This window comes from Elgaria multicarinata, chromosome 3 (assembly GCF_023053635.1).
Source record: "Elgaria multicarinata webbii isolate HBS135686 ecotype San Diego chromosome 3, rElgMul1.1.pri, whole genome shotgun sequence".
In the NCBI taxonomy this organism is placed as follows: domain Eukaryota; kingdom Metazoa; phylum Chordata; class Lepidosauria; order Squamata; family Anguidae; genus Elgaria; species Elgaria multicarinata.
In genome coordinates this window covers 107,517,291-107,535,744 of record NC_086173.1, presented here as the reverse complement: position 1 = coordinate 107,535,744, position 18,454 = coordinate 107,517,291, and the positions used below count along the sequence as shown (strand labels likewise).

The 18,454-nt window shown below is 38.9% G+C and overlaps 1 protein-coding gene across 7 annotated transcripts in view; it reads right to left on the bottom strand.

Annotated features, from left to right (window-relative positions):
• The window catches only part of ATP2B2 (ATPase plasma membrane Ca2+ transporting 2), a 254,320-nt gene that overhangs the window by 33,243 nt on the left and 202,623 nt on the right, over nt 1-18,454 (bottom strand). For all 7 annotated transcript variants that reach the window (XM_063121200.1, XM_063121201.1, XM_063121197.1 and 4 more), the window contains 6 exons: nt 16,296-16,537; nt 12,682-12,916; nt 10,966-11,145; nt 8,951-9,038; nt 6,115-6,221; nt 5,340-5,531 (listed from right to left, as the gene is read on the bottom strand). In XM_063121200.1, the coding sequence (XP_062977270.1) occupies nt 5,340-5,531; nt 6,115-6,221; nt 8,951-9,038; nt 10,966-11,145; nt 12,682-12,916; nt 16,296-16,537 (1,044 nt within the window). The remainder of the gene's footprint in view (nt 1-5,339; nt 5,532-6,114; nt 6,222-8,950; nt 9,039-10,965; nt 11,146-12,681; nt 12,917-16,295; nt 16,538-18,454) is intronic.

Genomic DNA, 18,454 nt, shown 5'->3' with positions numbered 1-18,454 from the left:
GGTAATACCTCAAAGAGAAATTGAAGAGGTAATTGAGAATTTGAAAGTTGGTAAATCACCTGGGGTAGACGGTTTAGGACCGGAATATTATAAAGTTTTAAAAACTTTTTTAGTACCAAAATTACTGAAGTTGTATAACACCATATTGGAAGGAGAGAGGACACCAGAATCATGGGAACATTCATTGATAATTTTAATTCCAAAACCAGATAAGGATTTGACTGTCCCTGATTCATATAGACCTATTTCACTAATAAATCAAGATGCTAAAAAAATTTCAACTATTTTAGCAAAACGGTTAAATAAATTTATAGCTGAATATATAGGGGAAGACCAATGTGGATTTGGTAGCAGGTAGACAAATGCATAATTTAGTGGGAAGAGTTTTAAATGTAATACAGGTGATAAAAAAGTCTAAGATTAAAGCGGGAATTTTGGCACTGGATATTTTTAAGGCTTTCGATTGTGTGAGCTGGCAGGCATTAAAGATGGTTTTAAATAAAATGGGATTTGGAAATAAATTTAAAGCTATAATAGAACAGTTATACTCTCAAAATACAGCCGTAGTGGTAGTGAACGACGGAGTTACAGATAAGATACGACTAGCCAGAGGGACAAGACAAGGATGTCCACTCTCGCCTGTCCTGTTTGTAATGGTTATGGAATTATTGGCGAATGCAATAAGAGATGATGGGGAGATAGAAGGAATAGGTGGTATTAAAAAAATAAAATTGAATATGTTTCCGGATGATACTTTGCTAACTATTAAAAATCCAATAAGAAAGATGGAAAGAATTAAACAGCAATTGAGAGAATTTGAGGAAATTACTGGGTTAAGAATAAATTGGTCCAAATCAGAGATGATGTTATTTAATTATACTAAAAAGGAAGAGAAGGAATGGGAAGGAAATGGAATAGAAATGAGAGTCAAAGAACAGATTAGATACTTGGGAATTAAAATTACAAAAAATTTAGAGAGTTTAGAGAAGGAGAATTTAAATAGCTTAAAAAAGAGATTTTAGTAAAATTGGAAAAATATAAAAGATTAAATTTATCCTGGTTTGGAAGAATAGCATTAATAAAAATGAAGATTTTAGCAAAGATTAACTTTGTGTTTAGGATGTTACCAATAAAAATTTCAGAATTAGAGATAAAAAGTTGGCAAAATATCATAAACAATTATTGTAATGGGGACAAGAAAGCGAGGGTAAATAAGAATAAATGGCATTTAAGTCAAAAAAGGGAGGATTGGGTCTCCCAAATATTAACCTATATTATGTAGCTAATAGGTTAAGACATATTGTGGAAGCAATTATAGGAGTAGGAGATTTAGATTGGATGGAGGATAAAACTACAAGTAATATGAAGTTGGAAAATGTATTCTTTAGGGAAGGAGGAAAAAATGGGCTGAAAGTATAGGTAATCTGCTCTTGAGGTTTCACTGGGAAATTTGGAGTAAATATAAAGGGGAGTTGCTCTCGAGCAGCTCCCCTTTATCACCGGTAATAATGCTAAAGAATTTCCCGGAGGAATTAAAGAGTAGATTAAGTAAAGTTCTAATAGAAAAAAATAAAATGAAATTAAGGGAATGGTTAAGAGAAATGAATACAAGAGAGGATTTGGAAGAGGTTTTAAAAGATAAAAAATTAACTTGGTTAAATTATTGGCAATTAGAACAGTGGACCAAAAAGTGGGTAAGAGAAAATGGAGATTGTAGAGAGCTGACGAAGTTTGAGGAATTAATAGTTAAAAAAGAAAATGATAAGGGAAAAAGAACAGTGTCAAAAGGGTTAATGAGTGAAATATATAGAATATTGTTAGAGAAAGGGTCGATGGATAGTTCAGGGAAAATGGTTTGGGAGACAGATTTGAATGTACAAATAGGACAACAGAGCTGGGAGGGACTATAGAAACAAAGAGCGTTGAGAAATATGTCAGTGAGAATAAAAGAGAATTACTTTAAAATTATATGGAGGTGGTACCTAACCCCGGTTAGATTAAATAAGATAAATAATCAGCACTCAGCAAATTGTTGGAGAGGATGTGGGGGAAAAGGAACGTATTTACATATGTTGTGGGAATGCAAATATGCACAAAAATTGTGGAAGATGGTGTTTTTGGAGATTGAAGAAATTGTGGGAATGAAGATAGAACGAACACCAAAAGTTGCATTACTGTCACTATTTGAAGATTTAAAATGTAAAAAAGAAATTAAGGAATTGATAACGAATTTGCTGACTGCAGCAAGATTGATTGTAACTAGGAACTGGAAGATTCAAGGGGATTATTGTATTGAAGAATGGTACAAAGAAGTATGGGATATAGCTATTAATGATAAATTGACTTGTAATATTAAACTGAGAAAGGTATAGCTAAAACAAATGATTTTGAAGGAATCTGGAAACAGTTCCTAATATTTGTGTTTTCTAAGGGAAGTGGGAAACCACCAGCAGAAGAAAGTATGAGATTTTGGAATCAGGAATGAGATCCCGAGGTGGGGGGTGCACTTCTATGTTAAGTTTGATTATGTTATATAGATATGATATTAATGTTGTTCAACATTTATGTAGTATGTTGTTTTCTTTAATTGTAATGGTGTATGTTTACGTATTGTAGAAAATAAAAATATTTTTTTAAAAAAAGAGGCTTGGGAATGTATGGACTTCTGACTGCAAATTGGGTTCAAGAGCTGTGAGTTCGGTAAACCCGTAAAAAGAAAGAAAAAAACTAGACAGAGCGGATTTCTCAAACGCTAACAGATGGTCAATGACACTTTATACGGGCTTAGTATTTTTGGCAATATTTATTTTAGATATCAGTTAAATAACAGAATATCTTAATGTCAAGAATTGCGCTAGTGGAATCTGCTGATGTGATGGGAATGTCTTCCCCTCCCACTGCAGCCCTCCATTCTGCCCAAAAACCTGCTCCAGAGGGTTTCCCAGCCCTCCAAAGCTGGTTTTGAGGCTGCTTGGGGTGAGTGGGTTTGCACAGAGGGGGGAATCGCCGTTCTCTCCATTCCACTGACAGAAGCAGTTCCATCAGTGGAATCACAGCTGTGGATGCCACCCTCTGTGTTATTATATTACTAGATACCCTCTTCCAGTCCCCAAGTAATCAGAGAATGACAGAAAATAAACACCAACAATAAACGTGTACTGCTTCTCTGAAAGAATTCTGCAAACAAAAAGTGCACGGCACAGCACTGTTAATCAAACAGCAAAAAGTTATTGCATCATATATTTACTCTACTCCATCATTCAATTCTTCCAATTTTTAGAAGCAGAATTCATTCACACACACTTCCCAGTCCCAGTCCCAAAGAGAAGGCACAACTGCATATGCAGAAAGGGATCAGAAAAAGCTCAACAGAGGTCAATTTCTCCCCCTGCCCCTTTCTTCAGTTGCTTCCTAGTCTTCCAAGTAAATTATCCTGGGCCCTAAGGCACAAAGAGATGGCTGGATGCATATATGGGAGGCATACATGGACACTCCCCCCCATTGGAAGCAATGCCTGACACACTACAGTGTACACAGAGCCAAGGCCCAAACGGGGAGAAAGGGAAGAAGGCCCTGTGCTGATCCCCTCCCACATGCTGGAATCAGGCCCAAGCTTGTTAAATGATTGAACAAAAACATTATGTCAGTACACTTTGAAACTTTCCATAGGGCAGAGGCAAGGACATGCAGCCTCTTGTCTTCTCTTCAATATTTCTATCTCAAGGGCTAAGTACAAGAGGAGAGTCAATTTGGTATTATGCATCCCATGACCTGCTGTGCTTCCAGGAACCCTCAAAACTCGGTCTGCCGTGTCTCTCTTCTTTGTGCTACAAAGAAATGCTGCAGACTGGGAAAGTTGTATGGACTATGAATAGAATTTTCCTCATCTCTACTTCCATTCAGCTGTAGCTTGAGTTTTCACTGCTCAGATGAACCATAGCTCTGCAACTGAGCCAAGGCCCATGAAGAAATAAATAGTTATAACCTTTGAACACCTTGAAAAATTTAGAAGAGTAATTTGGGAGGAGTTTCACCTTTGTGGCTTCTAATAGAGACAGCCTCAGGTTTCACTTAGCCATATCATGATGACAAGGTAAACTTATTCTTTACAGTATACCCAATGACTTATTCATGATTTTGCTTGCAGAGGCTGAATTTTCCTGTTGCACCAGAGTGAACAGTAGATGCTATGTGAAGACATATGCCATGTTCACCGATGTGCCATCCTGTGTATTATATCACGCTTCCATATTCAATGTGGTCTCATATACATGGTCATGCTACTTTTAAAAACCCATGTTACCACGTTTCATGTTTTTTATAACACAGAAAATAAATACAACTGACAAATGAGAACAAATCATTTCAAAAGAGGAATATAAGCAGTTCTTTTATGATGGAAACTTTCCTAATCGCTTTTTTCCTGACTTTTGGTTCGATCACCAGGTACGAACACAGCTTTTTTAGGAATATTAAAGTAACTGATTATACCAGCAATCTCAATAGTAACTCTAGTAAGTGATTATTGATTCCTCGAAGTAATACCAAAGGAAAATATATTGCTTTCTTTCTGTGTTTCACAGCCCATGCATAAGATCAAGTGTAAGGGTCCTAACTCAGATGCAAAGCTGTAACCGTTATGGACTTGGGATATGAATTTTTGTGAACCGCCCAGAGAGCAGTTCACAAAATAAATAAATATTTAAAATGTCTCCAGCCCCAATATAACAGCCAGCATTAATACTGTTGCATGGGTTGCTACCTCCTCCCATGAGTGCAAGATTTAAAAATGCTGCCCGTTGGTGCTTGTATGGTCCTGAGTGACAGCTGTCACATATGTTTTCCTTTTGAGCTATTTTGAACATGCTGGGAACCTAATCGTAGACACAGCCTTGTGCCTTTTTTTGTGACAAGAAGTCTTCTGCCTGATATGTGCAGCAAAATACAACGGACTGCTTTAACTGCAACGACATAACACCTTTAGTGTTGCGATGGCTAATATACATAAATTGGACTGTGTGGGCATGGGGGAAAGAACAGATTCAAAACAAGTAATATTTGTCCATCTCAATCCCATTAACAAAGCTCAGCTCAGGGGCATATTTGGCGACGTACAATCTGGAAAGGGTCCTTAGGTTAGGTAGAATCCGTAAGAACTTCCCAATGCAGAGAATGCAACCACATTTGAGGTGGGATTCTCTTCTCTGGATCTGATGATTTTTTATTTATTTATTTATTACATTTATTTATTTATTTATTTATTTATTACATTTTTATACCGCCCAATAGCCGAAGCTCTCTGATGGGATATATCCATTCCCCCCACACTCAATCCTTACCTGGGTAATGCAAGCCCCAGTGAAAGCAACAATCACGGCCACCACGTTTACTGTGAGCTGGAACTGCAGGAACTTGGAGATGCTGTCATAGACGTTTCGGCCCCACATTACAGCTTTCACAATACTACTGAAATTGTCATCTGTTAGGATAATATCTGAGGCTTCCTTTGCCACATCTGTTCCTGCAATGCCCTGGAAAATGGAGAAGAGATAACAAGACTAATGTTCTAGAATAAGACATAATGATTCAACAAGGAATAGTACTTTCAGAATGCCTTAAAATGGCTGTTGATAAATAAAATGCAGCCAGGATCCAAAGAACTGTGAAACTAATTTAGGAGGCTTTTAGCTCATCTTTCCACGCTGGATAGCAAACTGATTTTGGAAATTGTTTCAACCACAGTTTGTAATTTGGTAAATATAAAATTCAAGCGAAATCTCAAAATATGCTTTTGACATTACATTTCCTCATCAAAGGGGCATATTTTTAAAGTACATTCACCACCTGATCCCAGTTGGGTGGAATTGCCTATATCTCTGTTACCCAGTAGTCTCTGTTCCCAGTAGAAAATATGGCATATAATATAATATAATATAATATAGCACCAAAGCAACAGCAGATTGGGGAAACAATGGCAGTTAACAATCCCCCCCCCCCAAAAAAAGTGACAAAGGGAGTTTCGGGCAATATTTCATTCCGCTCCCAGGCGTACTATTTCGATCCCCCAAATCGAAACAGATACTGTATTAAAAAGGAACGTGTTCTGAGATATACCATTGCAAAGCCCACATCGGCTTTCTTAAGCGCCGGTCCATCGTTAGTTCCATCGCCAGTCACTGCTACAACCTGTCTCTGCTCCACTTGAGTGCTGTCAATAATACCTGCAAAATATTGCAATGCATTTTAAGCTCAGGAGTTTACAGAATTGGATTTCATCGTCTCATGCTATTATTCATTCATCCACATGGACAGAAGTATTTTCTTAGATGGATGATTTCTTTACAATCCTTGCAATTTATGCACATCTATGATCCAACCTTCTAAGCTATTACATACACGTTCTAACTACATCTTCTCTCCTTTTCATTTACAGTACTGTATTCACTCACAACTCAAATATGCTACCCTATTTCTTCTTAGTACTTCCTTATCAAGCTTTTGGTCTTCCTTCAACTTTGCCCTGTCCATTATTCCTAAGGTGTAAGTCATCTGGACAAAAACCATGTCACTTATAGTGCTTAAAATGCCACTGAAGCTAAGTATTAACCGTAACTCTAAAAAAAAAAAAAAAAAGTTTGAAAAGATACCCAAAGACTAATATTTAAGTTTTCAGTTTTGAATACAGATAAATACAGCTATTTAGATTGATGTTGTCTTTCAAACAAACTTTATTTATTTCTTTGTCATTCTTGCAAATAATATCTTTAGGAAGTATACTGAAAGATGGCCACCAGAGGGCATCAAAGTGTAAGTGAGATTAGGCTAGGAAAGTAGACTCTGTGAAGAAGTAAAAGGGAGAACGGAGTATAATTATTGCCAAGCCCAATCAAAAAGACAAATTTCTAAATGTCAGTTGCAGTCATTTAAATTTTAAAAACATGCCAAGGTTATTGTTTACTTATTGTGAAAAGCTGTTGAATAGCAAGCTGTCAGTTGGAGCTTCCCTTTAAAAGGGACAGCTTCATCTTTAGGCCCTTCATGCCAGTTTTAACAGGCTTTTGATGTCTCATACTAGCATCATATCATAGATTGTAATGATCAATCATTATATGATAACTGATCACATGAGCTGACATATCGAAGCACCTGAGGGGCTCACACCCATAATATGAGGCTGTAATTTATTGGAGGACGCAAAACAGCTCCCCAAAGATTCATATAATAACAATAACAGCGGCAACAAGGAAGTTCAAATCAATCAATCAAAGTGCTGCTTATATGTCAACATTTATGTATATGAAGGTTATATTGCAGGCAAAATCTTATTCACATTGATCGGGATCCTCAGGGTGTTCATACAGATTACAGATATCTAAATCCAATAGCAAAGGTGAAATACTACTTTTAAAGATACTCTTGGGACTAGGTGACATTTTCAATATTTAATTAATTCAAAACGGTAAAGAGTTTTCTTATTTGCTAACTACCCAAAACCACCACCACCTCCCAAAGGGCAATGAAAAGTAAACACTTTCACAATAAATAGAAGAGTCCTTATATTGGCAAGAAATGTGGTGTGCTAAATTTGAAAAGCTCCTTCCCTCTGGCAACTGTATATCATTAAACATTCAATGTATATAAAAAGTTTGCTTTGTGATTTTTTCATTTTATTTTACTTGCCCTAGAGCACTTTTGATGCATCGAAGATGAGAGTCCAATTTGTCCTTCAAACAGCAGGGAAACACACATTCAGTCAAAACTTGTAAATGTTTCAGATATTTTTTTTATAACTTCGAAGGGACTTGAGAAACATCAAAGTTAAAAACGCTCCCAAGCAAAGAATTTTTTTTCCCTTCCACTACACTGGCTATTCACACACACACAGACACACACACCAGCTCCCTGCTCTTGTGTCCTCACTACAGCTCTAACTGTAGTTATATAAGATATTCAGGGCTGCTTTATTTCTGTCAGAATCCTATATTGCAAAGCAATCAATCTTGTTTAGGTCCCAGTGTTTACTATTCCCAACTCTGTTGACTGCATTTCCTCTACCAAAGTGTTCATCCCCTTCTATATCCTTTATTTAGGTTTAGAAGACACCAAAAGGTTTAATTTCAAGAACATGTTTTCAAAGTTGATTATATGACTACTTACTCTAATTCTGAAAGGTAGTGCCAGCACAGACACTTCAACAGAACTTCTGACATTAGAACAAGGTTAATATCAGGCTTTTATGAACATATCTGTGGTAGAGCTTAGTATGCACCATTTTACAGCAAACAATTTGTGCCTTGTAGTTTGCACAAAGAAATGAGGCCACACATTATACTTATCACTGGTAATTGTAAGGGACAAATGAAGCACCCATAGTTGAGCTATGCATGCTAGCTTTTTCTACTCTCTTATAAGTGCATATGGCCCCGTTTGACATCAGGAGTGCAGCATTCCAGAGCAAGGGGGGGGATTAAGCCTTTCCCTTGTAACCACCTGTTCTTCAAAATCCCCCCACCGCCTTGGGGCAAGGTAAACAAGGGTGTAAGATCGATGGAGTGTGTAGAACTTCATGTAAACTTGGGTGGGGGAAAGTCTTAACCCACCCCCCACCTGAGTGGAATTGGAGCCACCTATATATTTACAGGAAGGTAGGAAAGGCTAGCACCTAGAGCTGTACCATGCATGCTTTCCAGAACAAAGGGAAAGGGGGAAACCAGAGGCAGAGGTAACTAGATAGTAAAATGCATAATGCAATACACATCCTTTACCTTCATTTCAGTTAGAGTTTAGGACTAAGAGGTTAAGAAAAGCCTTCTTGGAAAAGGTAATTTGCACTTTTTACCAAAGTGTGTCTATACGTAGTAACAAATCAAATTATTTAAATGACAACATGAGTCACCATCGAAGGATACGATGAGGATATGGGTGAGACAGAGGTGCTGTACGCATTTACCTTTTACCAAAGTGTGCTTATCTGTAGGAGACGAACGAGCAAGGACACGAAGTTTTGGCCAGATCTTGTCAATGCGTTCCTGCTCAATCTGAAAATAATAACGATGATCCATTGTCAGCCTTTCAGAAACCTTTCTGCGTTCCAGTGAATGTTGGAACAAATATCGCTTTAAGGCATCCTTATTATTTCCCCCAGAACTTTAACGACTGCAAGGCTCCCAAGCGTTTTTTGCTGGTCTCATCCTTAACTATGCTTTACTCCCATTCTCAGGTGCTATCCCCCCACCCCACAATCAAATCAATATGCTTGACATTTGCACCTGAGTAAAGCTGTCATATTATTTTTATGATCTCACATTGCTTTCAATGCCTTTGCAAATATACTTCCATTCTGATCAATAATGATGGAACCTTCTGAACCATCACCTCTTTTATAAATGAAACCAACATTTAGTAAGCTCACTAAACACAAATGATTGCATAATGAGTAGACAAGAACTGGCCACGTTGAAATTATAATTTCGAAAATCAGTAGTGCACTACAATTCTATACACCTGGTCTTGGGAATAAGCTCCATTTAACCCAATGGGAGAGTATACAAGTATAGGTCTGTAAGAACATCAGAAGAGCCCTGATGCTGGATCAGACCAAGGGTCCATCTAGTCCAGCACTCTGTTTACACAGTGGCCAACCAGCCATTGGCCAGGGATGAACAAGCAGGACATGGTGCAACAGCACCCTCCCACCCATGTTCCTCGGCAACTGGTGCACACAGGCTTACTTCCTGGAATACTGGAGATAGCACAAAACCATCAGGGCTAGTAACTGTAAGTGAAGATACTGGGCTTTATCTGAGGCTCAAGTGAACCATATGATGCCTGCTCACAACAAAAATAATGCTCACCAGTCCACTTATCAAATTGGGGAAACTAAGGAGTCAGCACAACAGAGACCTATCCATGATATCACGGGCAGTATCCCATAAGGGAGCTTCACCAATTTCCTCATTCTAGAAACAAGTGTTTTTGCTTGTTTCAGGGCCTCTTGCCCCCAGAAGCGCAAAATCTCCATTGTGCAATGGAAACAGTGGGGTTGGCTGCTCATGGAATGGAAGCACTGGTGGACCCTACGTGTAGACAGGCAGCATTGGATACTGCCCCATATTTAATGGTTAGTTCTTCCACTTCAATGAATGCAATGGGAAGTCACATAATTATAGAAGCACTCATATCTGGAGGCCAGAGCAGGAGCATCACTTGAGAACGTGGTGAGAGGAGTAATGCTAGCCTTCCCCCACTGTATGCATTAAACCATATCTGAGCATTCCAATGCTGCAGATCTTTTTAGCTTAGTTTATTTTCAGAGATTCTCTGAATTTGCTTCTTTGTACCTGTGACTCAGACCAAAAAGTACTTGTTTCTCAGTGAATTGTTTCACCATGGTTTGGCATTACATGAATGAACTTTGTGTTTGCATGTACCCCTTTTCCCCTCACATCAGTTACTCCTGCTTTTGTGGAAACTACAGTTGGACATCTGACCTGGCAAATGGAGATCAGCACAAATTCTTTAAACCAGGATTGAAAACGATGGTTGATCCTGGCTTGCAATCCTGATTTGGAGAGAGCATGTGAACCAAAGGCAGCCAGTTCAGTTGCAACAGTAAACTGTGGCTTCTGTTATAGGAGAAGTGTAAAATGTGCATGGGAAAGAAGGAGCAGGATGAGGGAGTGCACAAGCACAAGGCTTAACGCCAAATCATAGTCTGGTGTCCCAAATGAATGAACACAATAATGGCAACTAAAACAAATGTAAGGTTTAAAACTATCCTGCTAGGATTTTTTTGGCATTTAACATTACAGGCATGCAGTTTCAGGGACAGTATCATTTCTCCCATTCAAAAAAAGAGGGGAAATGTGAGGGGCAGCCCAATGCAAGACAAATAATGGGGTTCATTATCGTCCATTTTGTAATTATTTTTATACAATAATGTCTGTCCCATTTTGCATGACTTACGTCTCCCTTCTCATTACGGATCCTCCGGTTGAACTCCTTTCCCTCAATACAGAGGAAGTCTTCTCCGGGATGAAGGATTCCACACTTTATGGCAATGGCACGAGCTGTATTGATGTTGTCCCCGGTGACCATGCGGACTGTAATTCCAGCTCGCTGGCACTTTCTTATGGCTTCTGGGACCTAATAAAACAGTGAGATGGAATGGAAAAACAATATGATACAACAAACAAGCTGATCAGATTGGTATTCTGATATTTCAGAACTGAGTATTTTCAAACACCAAAAATAGCAGCATGAGTAACAGAGATTACAGAGATGAGGTTTCTAACTTCTCTGCCATGTGCCTTTTGGAGTCCTTCCAATAACAACAACATAAACTTGATAGAACCGTTTTGAAATCGTTAGTAACACAATGTTCAATTTAACCAGTGGTTTAGCAATTTATATAAGGGACTAGATCCAGATTTAGAGTAGACCCATGGAAATCAATGGGAGTTCGCTTAAGACCCACTGATATCAATGGGTCTATTCGAAGTATGTCTAAATTTGGATCCAACCTAAGGAATTGTTTAAAGAATACTCAGTATTCTTACTACTGGGCTAGTTAATCTGATTTATTTTCATGGACATTAGAAATGACTAGATATCTAAGAAATGATGGATAATGTTTTTAGTTTCCAAAAGAGATTAAAAACCTATTATGGAGTTAAGAGTTGCAATCAATTCAAAATATTTTTGGTATTTGTAATGGAACACCATCATAGCTCAAAATAGGTGTAAATGTTATAAAGTATTGTTACATACAGCAGTTTAAAATTCGGAAATCTAAATCAACAACCACATAACAAGACCATGTGAGAAGATCAGCAATTCCAATCACAGTGAACGCAAGCTTCCGTTACACTCCCTAGGGATGTGGGGTTTGTTTTTGTTTTACTCATTTGTTTTCCTTGCCACTACTGAAGTCTCAATGACTATAGGCTTACAAAACATTGAAAATGACCGAAAGAGAGTTTGTATTTGAAAAGCAGCATCATGGTCTGAAAGCATGTGCTATTGTTAAGGATGACAGACTGATTGGGAGCCCCATGTAAGCGAGCTTGAGCAGCCTGAAGGAAGAATGGACTAGAAGCATAATAAACAATTAAAATGTATTAAATAAGCAGATACTGGAATAGCAGATTAAGAGGACTGTGTTACTGTCAAGAAGCAACACTCCTTGACCAAGAAGTCCTACTACCTCCACATTCTAGAAGTATGTGGCTGTGAATTAATTATTGGTGAAGGGAATGACTAACATCATGGAGATAAACCTGTGAGAATCAGCAAGGGCATCAATCAAGGAGGAGGGAAATAATCTCTTAGAAACTTGGGGGATGAAGAGATATTGATTTGTGCATTGGTTGGGGAGAGTATTCATGATTGTGGGTGGTTCAATCATTAGAGACAAATACAGCTGGTTTGTGACAGGCAAAAAACAGCGTATGGTGAATTTGTTGTCTAGATTACTCTCAATAAAGGAATTAATAGAATTGAATTTTTAGTTTATCTTAATTGGCAAGACCAAATTCAGAGCAGAAACATATTTTTTTGTAATTCAAATTCAAAATGTTTTAACATGCTGATCCAAACATTTACCTGGAAATAAGCCTCATTGTTTGATGGAACTTACTTCAAAGTAAGCTTGCTTAGTATCAGGGCTTAAGTCTATCATACCTCTGGTCTGACAGGATCTTCTATGCCAACCACACAAATGCAAGTCAGGTCAGTTAAAATGTCATTTTCATTCTCCCACTCTGGCTCAGGGCTGCTGGGGAAGTCTCGAAAAGCAACACAGATGGTTCTCAATCCATCACAGGCCATGGGCTCAATCACTTTCTTTACCATCTCATCCTTATCGCGGGGTCTGAAGATGCGATTTTCACCAGCTGCATTAAGAATCTTAGAACACCTGGATGAAGAAACACCAAGTGTACAGCTATGAAAAGGTATTACTGGACAAAAGATAGCAAAGAATTAAGATTTCAGCTTGAGAATGAGAGAGGTGTTATATTGAGCACTATTCTAATAATAATTAACAAACAACTTGGACTGTACCTTCCTAAGAGCCAAACTTCGTGGTATGCTAATTATGTAGCATATAGTTGAGCCGGATATTTTATTTCCGCTTGTGTAAGCATGCATGGCCTTGAATCTGATCATGACCACTGTGCTCTGGGACGGCATGACCTTCTCCCTTCCCTGGTTTTCCCCCAAATTTCCCCCACCCCTCCCTGGAGGGTTAAAAAAAGAAAAATCTCCATTGACTCCAATGTAGACTGTTTTGTTTTTTTAAGTCCCCCTCCCAGTGGAAGGTGCGTGGAATTTGGGGGGAAATGGGGGCAAACATTTAATCCTCTCCTCCCGGAGCATGGTGGTACTAATCTGAATTGGGGCTGCATGTTGTTACATGAGAGTAAAAAAAAAAAGATAAACGTCAGCTACATGCTATGTGATTAGTGTAATGCGTAGTTTGGCTCCCAGCCAAATGGGTGATGGAATTCCAGTTAGCACCTATAAATGAACAGAATGTTTGTTGACAAAGATATGATGGAACATTTTTGTTGGAAGCTTGCCAACTATAGTCTTGAATGCATGCAGACATAGCTTGATATAGATGGTTCAGTGGGGGAAATGTTAGTCTTTGACCAAAACGAGTGAAGTTCAAGTGTGTGGTCAGCCCTATGACTTGCTCAATGAACTTAAGCAAGCCACTAATAGTGAGTCCATCAGTAAAAACAGGAATAGCTGTAGTACACTGTGATGCCTGATTATGTGACAGAATGTATTTTACAGGCTGTGTGATATAGATTGATTGATTACATTTTTATACCGCCCAATAGCCGAAGCTCTCTGGGCGGTTCACAAAAATTAAAACCATCATAAAACAACCAACAGGTTAAAAGCACAAATACAAAATACAGTATAAAAAGCACAACCAGGATAAAACCACACAGCAAAATTGATATAAGATTAAAATACAGAGTTAAAACAGTAAAATTTAAATTTAAGTTAAAATTAAGTGTTAAAATACTGAGTGAATAAAAAGGTTTTCAGCTGGCGACGAAAGGAGTACAGTGTAGGCGCCAGGCGGACCTCTCTGGGGACCTCATTCCACAACCGGGGTGCCACAGCGGAGAAAGCCCTCCTCCTAGTAGCCACCTGCCTCACTTCCTTTGGCAGGGGCTCACGGAGAAGGGCCCCTGTAGATGATCTTAAGGTCTGGGCAGGTACATATGGGAGGAGGCGTTCCTTCAAATAACCTGGCCCCAAACCATTTAGGGCTTTAAATGTCAATACCAGCACTTTGAATCGGGCCCGGACCTGGACTGGCAGCCAATGAAGTTGTAAAAGGACTGGCGTAATGTGATCTCGCCGTCCAGTCCCTATTAGTAAACGGGCTGCCCTGTTTTGTACCAGCTGAAGCTTCCGGACTGTTTTCAAAGGCAGCCCCACATATAACGCATTGCAGTAATCCAAACGAGAGGTTATCAGAGCATGGATAACCATAGCTAGGCTAGATACAGATATATATGTATATAGGTAGTGTTGTCAATGTCAATTGTATAGAGTAAATATGCTAAGTGAGTTAAGGGCTGGTGGTGCTGGTGACTGATTGGTGGAGAGCATGAGGCAGCAGTGCTTTAAATAGGAATCATAGAATAGTAGAGTTGAAAGGGGCCTTTAAGGCCAATGCAGGAATCCACCCTAAACAGAATCATAGAATGTGAGATGGCAGATGGTATCCATGTTTCGGTCTACTTTTTCTGTATATTTTTTCACTTTCTAAAGAAAGGTAATTGTGGAGAAAAGGAGTGTCTGTAGTCAGTAGGAGAGTTAGTGTTAGAGGGCGCAGGGACAAAGTAGGATCTGCACTACTACTTTAAAACAGTTTACAACAGTGGTGACAACTTTTGGGGCCCAGAACACGCTCCATAGACAGTTTCAAACCATTTTGGTGTAGATCTGGCCCAGGTTGTTCGTTATTTTGGGGCTTGAGGTTGGGGGAGGAGTTAAGAATAGGATAGGTATTATAAAAAGGAAACTATAACTTCAGTGCTTTATTGAAGTTAAATACATCTTATCTACCGTTTTAAAGTGTTACTAATAAATAGTCATTTATTTTCGTCAACCTACAGAGTGGCATCTATCATTCAAGATAGTCAATGTGAGACAAAAGGTATATTGTTAGGAATATTTGGTGGCAGCAGTATTGAGAGTGATCAAAGTCTGGTAGGGAAAGCAGTATTTCCTTGAACTTATATAAGGGGCAAGGTTGGAAGTGAAAGGATAAACCCCCTCTTGTATACGGCAAACGTACCCATAGCCTCAGTGGAGGGATTCCCTAGGCAGGGGTACGGTTTGCACCTCGCATGCTTGTTATGATAAAACGAAGCAAAAAACAAGATAAATACTGTTATACACTTTGAATATTAAAAACTGCTAAGTCAATGAATACCAATTAAAAATGATGAGAAGGCTTTTCTCCACATTTACCTTTCTTTAGAAAGTGAAAAAAATACACAGAAAAAGTACACAGAAACATGGATACCATCTGCCACACGAGTTCTACTTAATTGAACATGAGCAGGGCATAGCTCCCAGTAGCGCCCTTGCATATTTCACATTCATTTCCACAGAACTTATTTAAGAAAACCACCCAGTAGAAGGGATGGGAGATCCAGGAAAGCTTGGGCTTGGTGAAATTCTCCGAATATTTCTTGAATGCTCAATTTGGCTCTCTCCTGTTCTTGCCTTCAATTCCAATGGGAAATGTGTGCATTTCTCAAGCACGAGCACTTTCCCATCATTGACTAAAGCATGAAAATGACAATTTTTAAAGGGTACATTTTAAATTTGCATTTTTAAAAGTTCACATTTCCTCCATTAAGCATGAAAAAGCTGTGCATTTTTAAAAGTTGTGCATTTTTAAAAGTTGTGCATTTTTAAAAGTTGTGCATTTTGCAACTGTGACTGCAAGTTCAGGAATCTACAGACATTTCTGGAGAACATGTACTCCTATTCAAGTTTGGGATTGTGAACAGGGCATTTTTGAGTGATTTGCAAACTGAAACAAATTTCTCATGCATCCCTACCCAGTACATGTGATTCCCAGGACAGCACCTCTTTACACAAAAGCATACGTCATTTTCTAGGTGAGAATCATGTGCATGTATGTCTCTATGTTAGTAGGACACTAACATAATAACACTAACATAATAACAAGAAATGGAATGATACATATGCAGAATGTAGTAACAAAGCATCCAAAGCAAATATTGAGTACTTACTTCTTGAGGACAATTTCTGAAGCTCCTTTGCTGTACATTCGGAAGCTGTCGTCTGGCATTTTAATAACAGTGCTCATTGACTTTCTCACAGAATTAAATGTGTACACTTTGTAGAGCTTCTCTTCAGGCATTTGATTCCGGACCAGTTGGTAATCCTGCTTTAAATCCAAGACAAACCCCAGTAATCCACATTCTGTCTTGTTGCCAACCTGGCGAGGTAGACCACCTTCTATTTCTGGTGGCTAAGGAGAAAAGAAAAAATTGAGCTTAATAGCTTTTGGGGGTTTTTCCATGTCCAGAAGCATACAGTACTGACTTTATTGAATAAATAAACTTTATTTATTTAATACGCAAAACTTTAATAAGCAAAACTTGCATATTAGCCTCAGTTGTGCAAATGTACTCCTAGCCACTGCGAGTCCATGTATCAGGTTGAGGGCCAAGTCCAAGGGTCCACCCAAACTGTGAGCCTGAGTCTTCAGGGGAACGTAACTCCATCCAGTGCAGTCTGAATCCCTATTCCCTGATATGCCTCAGTTGACTGCAGTTCTTTGCTGGGACAATAGCTGTTTAGGGGACTGCTCCCGCCAGGGATTCCTGCATCGTGCTGTCCAAAGTACTAATGTTACAAAGAAGAGGCAGTGAGTTTGTTTTGTGTTGCAATCTATTTCCCCTGGGCCTCATGCCAGGTCAGGATAGCTTTGAAAATTCATTCAAAATCAATGCATTTTCCTCAGAGTGTTTAAACCTTCAGAGGGGTAGCTGTGTTAGTCTGTTGCAGCTAAAACAACAGTCTTGTGGCACCTAATAGACATTGTAATATAAGCTTTTGTGGACTAGGGTCCACTTCATAGTTTAGGCATATGAGTAGATATGCCTGTGATTAATCTGTGCTCAACACTTTGGTGAAATTCATGGTTGGATTGAGACTCACAATTTATGGATTTTAGTCAAGAATTTTGAAGACTACAATACCTACCTAGAAAAGTAAACAAACCAACCAGATTCACAGATACCCAAGAATAATCTACTACTGAACAGACCCTGAAAAGAAAACATACCACTTGCTGTCATCTACAATTCCCCACTAAAACCACTCAACTCATCAACGTTATCCATAATCTCCTAGACAATAGCACTTCTCTCACAGGCCTTGGATGGTAGACTGGTACTTGCTTAAAGACAGCTACCCATTGGCAAGAACAATGTGCTACTCATCAGCAACAACAGATCATGTAACTGAGATACAGACACAGGAACCGGAGCCTGTAGCCGACCCAGTTGCCAACTTTGACCCCACACCTACTCTGGCGGCACTATTACAGGAGCCAATACTTTCATTCACAACACCAGGACTTCACACTGCTCATCTTCCAATGTGATATATTTGGCAGCAGTGCCCTACTGTACTTTACATGGGACAAACAGGCCAATCTATGCACAAAATAATAAATGGGCACAAGTCTGACATCAGTAAGGGCAATTTCCCAAAGCCTCTGGGGGAACATTTCAGCCCACCAGGACCTTCTGTCAATGACCCCAAGGTGGCTATTCTTCAACAAAAGAGCTTCAACAAAGGGGCAGATCTCAGTGTGAACACCTGAATTACAATTCCTCAAAACGTTCAGCTCTATGTCCCATGGCTTAGAACAAGGACGAAGGTTTTTTTAAAATTTAAAAAAACCACACCACATGTATTAATGTATTTGGAAAGTGCGCAAAGAAAAATGTGTATATTTCAAAAGTTTGTATGAACACACCTTAATCCGTGGATGTGTACCAAAAGTGTGTATGATTTGAAAAATGCACACAAAAAGCCCATTAAAAAAGCACAAACCTGCTCACTGGTACACAACAGGTACAGAACAGAATGGAGGTGAAGGGAAAGATGAACTCTGTGGAACCGGACTTGATAGATCTACTTATCCCTAATGCCCTCTGTTAATAATAGAATTACCACTGTCTGTACTTTCTGCTGTTTAGTTCCCTCTGACCTCATGTTTACAATTCCCCTCCCCCACCATCTGTGTATGTAACTGTAACTCAACATAACACTTCATGCATCTGATGAAGTGGGTTGAAGTCCACAAAAGCTTATGACATAATACATTTGTTAGTCTTTAAGGTGTCACAAGACTCTTTGTTGTAATTCTTCAGAG